This window comes from Meleagris gallopavo, chromosome 1, assembly GCF_000146605.3.
Source record: "Meleagris gallopavo isolate NT-WF06-2002-E0010 breed Aviagen turkey brand Nicholas breeding stock chromosome 1, Turkey_5.1, whole genome shotgun sequence".
Lineage (NCBI taxonomy): Eukaryota > Metazoa > Chordata > Aves > Galliformes > Phasianidae > Meleagris > Meleagris gallopavo.
In genome coordinates, this window is record NC_015011.2 from 51,681,722 (window position 1) to 51,692,276 (window position 10,555).

A 10,555-nucleotide genomic window follows, 5' to 3' on the forward strand; every position below is an offset into this window, starting at 1 on the left:
ATCTGTCTACATTCACTGCACTGAAGAGAGCGTGCCTGAACTGGAGATTCTGAAGGCTGTGAGATTCCATGAGTCTCCTGTCAAGAAATAAAAGCCACTCTAGTCATCTTAAAGGATTTAGGACTAGGTCTAAGAACTGCAGGGCCTCCCCAAAAGCAACCAGTTGTCTTTATGGTTATGACTGGAAGTTACATATGTCCAGTTCATGGCTATGTCATGTCACTGCATCTGAAATTAAAAAATATTATACTACTCAGCAGTTCATGAGTTCTGGGGAGAACAAAACCAGAAATGGAAACCCTTAACATAAGTTGCAACACAGTTCATTAGAAAGCAAGAAAAAAAGAGAAAACCTTTACAACTTTCTGCAGCAACATGACTACAGGCAGAGAGACTTTACAAAGCAAGAAGTGTTTGTCTTGGCACAGCAATGTTCTCTTACTGAAAATAGCAGTGCTTTTCTCCTTTTTGCTGGACAACCAAGACAGTATCCCAGGGGAAAAAAACCTCTTTCTCAGCCATGCCACGTCCTTCTGTACATATTAACTTTTGAGAGCTGCAGTCTATCTTCATTTTTGACTACAGTATGGATACGTATTTTTTCAAACCAAGAGTTGTATTACCTTAAAGATGATAGCAATAGGAATATCTTCTGACAGAGTGTTATGCCTCAGGTAAAATCTTCCTTGTTTCACAACTAAGTTTGTTCTGCTCTTCTTCTCATGAGTGGAACTAAAGTTAAAAAAAACAAACATATTATGTGGAACAAAGTTTGCACTGACACTCCAAGAATCTCCTGCATAAAACTTAGCAAGCTTGAGAAATCATTTAGCTGAACTAACATTGTGTTTTTCTCTTTGAAAAATTACATGACAACTGTGAGATACCATCCCTTAGCACCAAGATAGTGGGCTATTATCATCTGTGATGTGGAAGGCCAGTATTCAGCTCACTCATGCACAAGCCCACACTTTTCAAGAGCATCTGTATATGGTTTTATCCCTGAATCAGACGTAACCAGCAAAGTCAGTCTGTGCACAGATACTGTGACATCAACAGTAACAAGAAAACAGACTTTCAGTTGTACTTTTGCATCATTTAGGGGAGATGTGGGAGGCCTCGAGGAAAAGACAAAATAGCCCTGACATCAAACAGTGACAAGCACCATACTGTTCCAGTAGGCAGCTTAAAACAAAGCCAAAAGGCAAAAAAGATAAATAAAACTCAGCTGAGGAGGAAAGGCCAGACTTAGACTACTTTTCAATTTTCAACAATTTCTGAAGTATAAAAACATTTTGTTTCCTTCTCAATTGCTTTTAGAAGTTTTAACACCAATTTGATTGAGACAGTCAGACAAAAGGTTATACCCTATTTCCACAGCAGTGACTTTATGTTATTTGCTATGAAATGAGGTCATACATCATCAATTATAAGGTTCAACTTGTTATATTAAAAATTTGAATCCACTTTTCCTAGTCTAGAATGAATACTGAAGCATATGAGCAACTCCCACTGATTTTCACAGGACTGCTCTCCTAATAGATTCTGGGACTGACATCTAACCATACAAAATGATAGCAGCAAGAGAGGAGCACTGAACACTTACACTTATTCTCCATTAAACTATTTTAGAGAGAAAACTACTCAGCTACTTCAACTACAACAACTAATGCTCAAATTGTCATTTTTATCTTCTTTATGTAATTGCAGGAATCTACCATACCTGGTAACAGAAGCACCCACTGTGCCTTTTCTATCAGCTTCCACAATTATTCTGTTTTTGGATAACTGCTCTTGGATAAGGATGACTTTCTCTACACCTTTAACAATGAAATAGCCACCTATTCAAAAGAAAAGAAAGGTTTTGTGTATCAGTATCCCTGCACCTTACTCATCTCTTTCAGTACGCCTTTGAATACAAATTATTAGAAAGCAAGCAGTGAGTATTTAAAGGACAAAACAGGAGAGCAAATTTTCTCTTAATAAAGTAAAGAATAAACTGTCTAAAAGCTATGATTTCTAGGAAAACATTCCATTAGATTAAATTGAACTTTTGCTAGGTTCAAATTCAGTCTTCGAGATGTAAGAATGTGTTTGGGAAGTGCTTGGACAGAATAAAAGTGGCCAGAGAGAGCTCTCAGTCAAACTTAACACTGTAAAGTTGAAAAAAACCAACCCTCAAACCTCTAAAGTAACCATGTTTATTTAAGGATGTTATAGAATTATTAATTTTACAGTACTGCCTGCCAGAAGAGTATATCACAAGGACATCAAAAGAGAGCTGGCCATTTCAGATACTTGTTATCAAATTAAAAGAATAAGTCTCCCATAATTTACTCACTTGCACTCTCCAGCACTCCAGGAAGAAATTTATTTTGTATTACTTTAAAAATGTATTTCAATGTTGCAGCTAAGACAATCTAAGGAATACGCTCATAAGTGATGTTCGATTCCTTTGATGTCTTAAATTGTAGCTGTCTATTAATGCTCCTCCAGCACAGAACAGTATGTCACTGCATTTTCCCATCATGCGCAAGCACAGTCCAGTATGTGCTTCAAAAGCGGTATATTAAAAGCCAAGACCTTGCTTGTTAGAACCCTTCATCTCCTCTCTGCATATAAAAGGTTATCATATAACACCTTATTCTCGCTTTACAGAATGCAGTAAATGAAGGTTCCTGCTCTGGAGAATATTGTTTTATTCCCCTCTTCCCTGATCTATTTCAATGCCATAAACTAACTCCATCGCTATTCCCTTATAATACATCTCTGTCCAATGTTATATGCACATCCCAACTTCTTGACACTTGCAGAGTGTCGTTTTTGTGGTTGAAAGCTCTGTCTGCAAACACAAACATCCCCTGCTGCTACTTTCAAAAGCCTGATGATTTCTTTTAATTACAGGTTTATATTCAAGAAGTTCCCACGACGGCTTCACAGTGGTAAGAACCATAGCAATGGGGTATTCATCTGCTCAAAAAGAACTTGAATGGAAACGCACCTGGGTCTAAAGGACATTCGTTGAGTTTTGCAAATTCTGCTGGAGTTTTCCCAGTAAGAACACAATTGGAGCTACGCAGCATGATAGGCATTCTGCAAGAAAATCACAGTTATAAGACAGAACACACTTAAGGTACTTAAAACATAAGCAAAATACAAACAAGTTTTTTCCTTTAATCCAGCCTTATTTCACAGACTTATGACATAACTTTATTTTTTAATGGAGAATATATGCTTTTTTTTGCAGTTTCCGTTACCTATTGCAATACACCACAAAATAACTTCAAGACTCAAATTTAGATGTTCTTTTAAAAAATGACTCAGACCAATAAACGTTACGACAGCTACAGAAGCACAGGGTTCTTTCTAACTGCATTATCATGTATCATGTTCTACTGACAAATGGGATGGATACTTACCGTAGGAAGTGTAACTTCTTAAACACCTATCTTCTCTTTCCTGCCACTATTCCAGCTTTGGTACAGTCACATATTAAACAATGGCAGTAACCCAGTGGCATTGGGTTGGCCTTGAAAAATCTTGTCTACAAAAGACAAGACATCTTTGTTGCCTTTAAGTGGAGCTGTGCTATAACTGCCAGCTATTTTGCTTTTTTGGTATGGTTAAGAGCTTGTCTTTCTCATGCACGTGATTATTTCTTTATGAAACCAGATGTTCTTCACAATATTAATACCCTTAAGTCATTTGACAGTTGATAGGAAAATATCATCAGTAAAAGATACTCATCATTTCTCCAAAAACTTTGCCTTGGCTCTAAAATAAATAGATTTTAAAGTAGAGTTTAGTCTAATCTGGGAGAACCAGAGCCTGCTTTACTCATTTCACCCTCTGCTCCCACAGACATCTCTACATTTTACGTATGAAAGAGTGAACAAAACACCTTTGGCTACCAAGTAAACATGATTATTCCCATTTTGCAAAACACATCATTTGCAGCTCTGCTATTCTTTCACACAGTTTCCTCCAGTTTTATATCAATACAAACATAGACAACATTCATCTTTATACCAATTCTCATAAATAACCTTCTTTGGAAGGAGACCAATTTGCAACAGCTTTTGAAAAATCAGATTTTGTAATGGAGCCTATCAACCATACTGTGTAGAGCTACTCATCAAGATTTCTCTATTGTCTCTTAAGAAGGAAGCAAGGTTAGCCTGCATTTATTTTGCAACGCAAACTTTTCCCAACACAGCAGCAAATAAAAACGAGTTCCAGAAGTTTGATATCTTACCTGCCAATAGGTAATGCATTACGGATGATCCTCTGGCTACCTCGGGTATATTCAATGTCCACTGTAATCGGGGCAGAGTAAGTCATGTCTCTCAGGCGGCACTAAAAACAGAACAGTCCTATGGTTAGGTGGCTGAACAGTGTTCTCATGTTCTCTTTGTCTCTCTCTTCCTCAAGACTCAATCACTGCTATACTGATCCTTCTGGTCTGCTCTCCTCAGATTTGCTCTGTGACTGTTGCTAACCCTTAAGTACTTCTGTATCTTCATGCAGGACAAGGTTTACCGCATCTGCAGAACACAACAGAGCAACTGACAGAAGGTCGTTTGTGACCTCATTGCACATTTTATACCTCTGATCTCCAGAATTGCAGATTTATCAGGATCCAGATGGTTAAACTTACGGTTCTATACGGCTTTTCTGAGTATTGATTATGCATTAGTATAAGGGAATTAAGACTGTACTGCGCACTGAGGATGCATCTGTAAGGTAAAACATGCCTCAAGAATCACTGCAAACTGGTTACCCCTTCTCACCACACAAAAAAGTAAACAATTTCTCTAGTAATAAAATACCGATGCGTACAAGCAGATATAAAATTGTGACTTGTAGGAAACTGGATCCCACTGTGCTCCTGGCAACTTCGTTGAATTTAAAAGTAATTGACAACATATTCATTTCTAATTACTTCAAATTCATCTGTACAAACAGTTGACAAAACTCACGTAAGAACTGTGTAAGGAGAGTTAGATCACTTCATCAATATTACCTGAGCAAAACAAGTAGTTTTTATAGTTTATAGTATTCTTTGCGTGTGCTTTGTCCACATAAAACATACTATAACCCACTGAAAGAAAAAAGAAACAATATCTAGCAATAAGCATCAGTGAGAATACTTGAGATACAAGAGTTGGTTATTCTAAATTCAGGGTGAATATGCTCCTTGAAGCATTTATTTTGCCTTCTTGTGCTTGTACAATCACCTCGCTTTACAACAGACAAGGATTTTGATTACCTTATTCTTAGGCCTGAGTTGCTAGCTACTATTTCTCACATGCAATTTCATTCACATACAGAAAATCCTTCTCATCTCATTTTGTGCACGTTCAAATGTACTGATTTAACGTTGGCAAAAAATTGTGAACCGTGAGCTGGACTCTACTACATTTAGTTTACTGTTGATGTTGATAATGAGTTATTGGCTTTACTTAAAACAGTTCCATTGAGCTAAATGAGAGCTGAGCCAGATTGTAGAATACAGCAACGTGGCCATGCGCAAGAGGCAACGACCAGTAGAGGGCTTTTTTACAGAATCTCTCCCAACCGCAGAACATCTCTGTGAAAGCCTAAAGTGTACCACATACATTACATGGAAGAAAAAAATACACATATAATAATAATAATAAATAAATAAATAAGATCCAATTTCAAGTGTGAAATATATACAATAAAAAAGAAAACATCCAAAATGACAACTGATCTATCAGGTTGACAATAGGCTGCATGTAGATAAATGGGAAAAAGAGATGCATGTTCCAAGCTCTGTTTTTCTTCTTCCTTATATGTAAAGAAGCTAGCTTACTTTCTACCAAAACCAGAAGACTTTCTAATTCCAGAGCAGCATCACTTGTTCTTCAAGAGTCTTTATTTCAGACACACACAATCTATCTGTTAGGCTACATCCTCACAACAGGGAAAACAGCTTTATATGCAGTCCATAAGACTAATGGTCTGCAGCAGTTTGTAATATTATTATCAACTTCCAACTGCTCAAAGTTTCTGTGTTTGCTCTCTATCTGACTGAGACTTAAAAACTGCAAGGGATGTACTTCCAAAGACGACTGGGTCTGAAGTGATCTACAGTGCAAAACGTAGCTGCCATGAAACACTGAACACAGCTATTCACACATGTCAGGGCAATAACGGAAGGAAGATTTACTATGCGATGTTTAAATATGAAGCTTCTTTTTACAAGCATGGTAGCATGTGTTGTATCATAAAATGTGGCACGCCTGTGCTTGAAGTAAAATCAGATGCAGCAGGTCAAACCAAGGTCAAACCAAGAACCCCTCACAGACACAAATATCAGTACCTCATGAGGCGATACAGGTCGTGTCACATTGAAACTTTCTTCCACATCTGGAGTACCCACATAGATGTTGAGGTATCTGTAACACAAAACAATTTCAAAATGAGCCAAATGTCTTCCAGGCAACCTGAAGGAAAAGGAGTTCTACAACAAGTAGAAAATGAATTTGCTTTGATGTGAAAGTAGATTGATTAACAATAAGCAATGATTCTTCCCAAAGTAACCCACTGTATTTGAACAGTGTTATAGTTAGTTAAAACTTAAACTGCACATACAAAAATAAACCCACACTACCTTTGCAAGAAGGGAAATGGAGATTCCCCTCCATCATCTGAAACTGCTAAGTTACGGAAAGATAGTGACATAAAACATTGTTAACAACAGTTAAGTCTATTTATCAGGATTATTCTTTAAGCATCTGTGTGTATGTGGTCCAAGTAAGAGGAAAGTATGCAAGACCTTTGCTTCATTTATGCCCAGGCTGATGCTTGTAAACACTTCACAGTCAATAATAAACCCGTGTAACTTTATGCAAGCTACTCCTGACAGGGAAACCAGCTTTATGCTTACTTCAAGTACCACATTGGATCAGCATCACTTGTCACTTTTTCATTGGCTTTCATGATTTTCTTAATCTGAAAAAAAGAAAAAGAACTGAACCATTTCTTTTTTTCTGACTACGAACAGCCAGTCCCTTCCCACCAGGAAAACATACCTCCACATTGATAAAATAGTTGAATGAGTCTATGTGCTGCTTCACAAGTCCTTTCACCTGAAAAATACATGCATGCAGCAAATAGCATCAGCTTTAATAACACTGATCATATAAGGTAGACATTGAAATATAAGAATTTATAAGTGCTTTTGGATCGTTAAATTTTTTCAGTGGACAAATTTCTTAGAGCTGCCTGAACAATCTGTCTGGTTCCACACTATATGTTTCCAAGTCTACACCAGAGCTGAGACAGAGAAGTAACTCAGAAAATGCACAAAGCGAGCACCTAGCAGATTTTGAAGTTATATAACGGAAGATAGGGACTGCATGTCAAAATATTTTGTCAATCTTTTGTCTTTTTGTAGCACAGCTAACCATTCGTGTTACTTGAGAAAGCAGTGATCTGCATCCTGGGAAAGGCAGCTGCCAGAATGAGACAGAGTCAGTGAGAGAAGAGAAGTGGGTTGTTAAGGAAGTTAATAAAGAAGGGAACAGCCACACAAGGACAAGACAGACTCTCATAATAAATCTGAATTTGCTTTGTAGGTAGGAAAAGAGAGCACTTGCTCATATGTAGTACAACAGAACCAACAGCACCCTGTTTTCCTGCAAGATCACGCTGCCACAACAACAACAAAAAAAAAGGGCTGCAGGGACTGTACACTGAGAAGGAAGGGAATTAACGAAATCAGGCTGAAAGATGCCTTCCAGAAAACTGATTAGAGGTGCAGAGCTGGCCGCTGTTCTGCAGAGGTACCCGTGTATGTCATAGGCTTCACCTTCACACACAGTTCTTTCACCACACTGCCCCCTTCCATTCTCACTTCCAGCTGCCAACTACCTGTTATTGCAGCCAATTCATTTTAAGTAGAACTGTGCCTTTACATCATACCAGATTATGAGAGTAGCACTGAAATCAAGCAATCTCCTAGCTCAACCAAGCTCTGATATTTGTGAGCAGAGATATCCGCACACTGCAGCCTCTGCAGAATGCAGATCCGGGTTTCCCTGCGACAAAGACGACTGCAGATCCAACAGCAGTGTTTGTAGGGAGCTGATATAAAGACCAGGAGGAGGGCGTTGGGGTGTAGTGGGAGCCTAAACAGCTGCACTGCCTTGGCTGAACTGTGAAGCACAAAGGGCTCGGGGTGTTCCCGCCTGGGGCATCCACTGACCTTCAGGAACGCGGGTAGGAGCCTCCATTTCTCCTGCAACCAAAACACACAGTGGGAAAGTTGGTTTCCAAAGGGTGACCAAACGTGTGACAGCTGGTAATGGTTTTTGACAGTAGTTACATTTCACGTCACTTACGAAAGAACAAAAGACGGCCCAAAGTCAGCTCAGAAGAGCAGAAACTCCCCGAGGATGACTGGGACCACCTCAGCAGCCCCACGTGCTGCGCAACACCGACTAGGGGCAACACCCAGGCGCCAGCAGCACTCTCAGGTCTCCCTACTGCCGCAGAAGAATCGCCACTCCTCGCCCCTCCACCCGCGGCTTCCCCCCGCCTCCTGCCCTCACCTCCACCGCGCTCACGGGGGCCGCCGCCCGCTCCGCCGTCAGGGCGCCCAACTCCGCCGCCAGCGCCTCCATCCCACCCGGCGGACCCGGCGGAGCGTGACGTGGTGTAGCGACCAAACGCGTCCCTGCTCCTCCTCGCAGAGCCCGAACGTTCCGGGCACGGGCAGTTCCGAAGCGGTCCGGCCTCGGCCGGCTGATTGTTTTGTTCCTAGCGCACAAATGCCCCAAATAATTCAAGCTCCGCTTGAATCCCCCGGCTTGTTTTTGTTTTTGTTTTCTAGTTTTGTTGTCCTAAAAGCACATTCGCCACCCGGTGTGCAACGAGTCCCTCATCACACTCTCAGAGGAGATATTGTATTTTTATTTCATGATTGCAAACCTGGGTGCTGGGTGGGTTCCCATAGATCACACACAAGCACAAAATGATCTGCACAATTGTTATACACCAAAGTTATAGAGTCTGTATTTTTCCAGTCTGTTCTCCTCGTGATAATGGCTCAGCACTTTCCATACAATGACAATATTGCTGACTCTGTAATTCCGTGGCTACACACGCTCAGGGGAAAGGTCTGCATGTGGGCTGGGGGCTGTGTGACCTGCGGGTGTGATGATCTGTGACCTGGTTGAGATCTGTGGGCTAAAACCGGGGGCCAGACAAACAAAGGACATCTGGTGGTTGGGATCTGCTATGGCCACCTAAACCAGGGGGAGCAGTTGAGGAGCCTTCTCTCATCTGCTACTTGAGGTGCCAAATCACAGGGCTCATCCTGATGGGGAAAGAGCTCTCCAGCATAAGGAATTCCGCAGAGGAGGCAGGAAACCGCCATGGCTGAGCAAAGGCCTGTTGGTCAGTGACATCACCGAGCAACGGGCTGTGATGTCACCAAGTGATGTTCTGTGACTGCAGCACCCTCGCTGCTCAGCTTTGGGTGCAAGCAGAGCCTGGCACAGTCAGTCTTATGCCTGGACTCCTGCCAAGCGTGTGTGTGCGAGGCTTGGAGATGGAGCGAGCATTTATCTTGGGTGCTGGGCTGTGCTGTGAGCACTGCTGGCAGTGGCTCTTGGTGCCCATCCCTACAGCCATCACTTGCATTTCCCTGACCTGTCTGGCTCAGGCAGCTGGAGCCCCACAGGGTGCATGCGCAGCAGCAGAAGTGAACTGGGTGGGGACACATCCTCCAGGGTGGCAATGAATGCTGGGACATGAGGAGCTGCCAGGGCTGCATCCTGAGGGCTCTCTGTGTGTGGAGCATGGGGATGAACGTCATCTCAATTCTCCAACCTTAGTTTTCCGCAGAGTCTCGGTTTTACACAGAACAGAGCTGAGGCACAACAAGCTCTGTCAACAAATATTTGCAATCAGGATCTGAGCAAATCCACGCAGCAAACTGAAGTTTAATGTTCTTCTTCTCTCTCTTCTTCTTAACCAATTCCTCACCAGTAGTGGTGGGAGGAATGGATTAAATCAATAACCAAAGGCTTCATTTTTACAAACCCTTAAACCAGTAGAGCTGCCAGTCTTCACTGCACCCTTCACAGCCTCCCCCACCCTAGCACATACACAGCACATGTAGAAATAACTCCCAGCCTGGCCTTAACCATATTCAGTCCATGCTCTGTACTTCAAGGTTTCAAGTAATTGTTTCATACCTTGATGTAACCCCATTCTGCCTGTTGAGCCTCTTTATTCCGCAGTGTGTGGTTAGTATGCATTGCAATACGGGGCAAAAGCCCACTATCATTCACCCTTAATTAAAAAGACACAAGCAGTGGAGCACTGAATTACAAGTGCAACAACGTACTATCTCAGAATCTGGGCTTACAAAACGTAAGAATAGGAATCATCAAATGCAGCCCTAACAGAGGGGCAGGAATTATTTTTGCATTATTAAGAGAATCAAACAACCATCCTGCTTTCAGCATAGTCTCAGCACATTGTATCTGTGCCCAAGCCATACCTCAAGTCCATCAAAACT

General features: G+C 41.3%; 1 protein-coding gene across 1 annotated transcript in view; it reads right to left on the bottom strand.

Annotated features, from left to right (window-relative positions):
- Window positions 1–8,695, bottom strand: part of POLR3B (RNA polymerase III subunit B) — a 67,054-nt gene extending 58,359 nt beyond the window's left edge. The window contains 9 exon segments of the mRNA XM_010712465.3: window positions 624–732; window positions 1,724–1,841; window positions 3,002–3,093; window positions 4,256–4,356; window positions 6,347–6,422; window positions 6,914–6,978; window positions 7,059–7,115; window positions 8,234–8,266; window positions 8,580–8,695. Of these exon segments, the coding sequence (XP_010710767.1) occupies window positions 624–732; window positions 1,724–1,841; window positions 3,002–3,093; window positions 4,256–4,356; window positions 6,347–6,422; window positions 6,914–6,978; window positions 7,059–7,115; window positions 8,234–8,266; window positions 8,580–8,651 (723 nt within the window). The 5' untranslated portion in view covers window positions 8,652–8,695.
- Window positions 8,696–10,555: the final 1,860 nt, after the last annotated feature.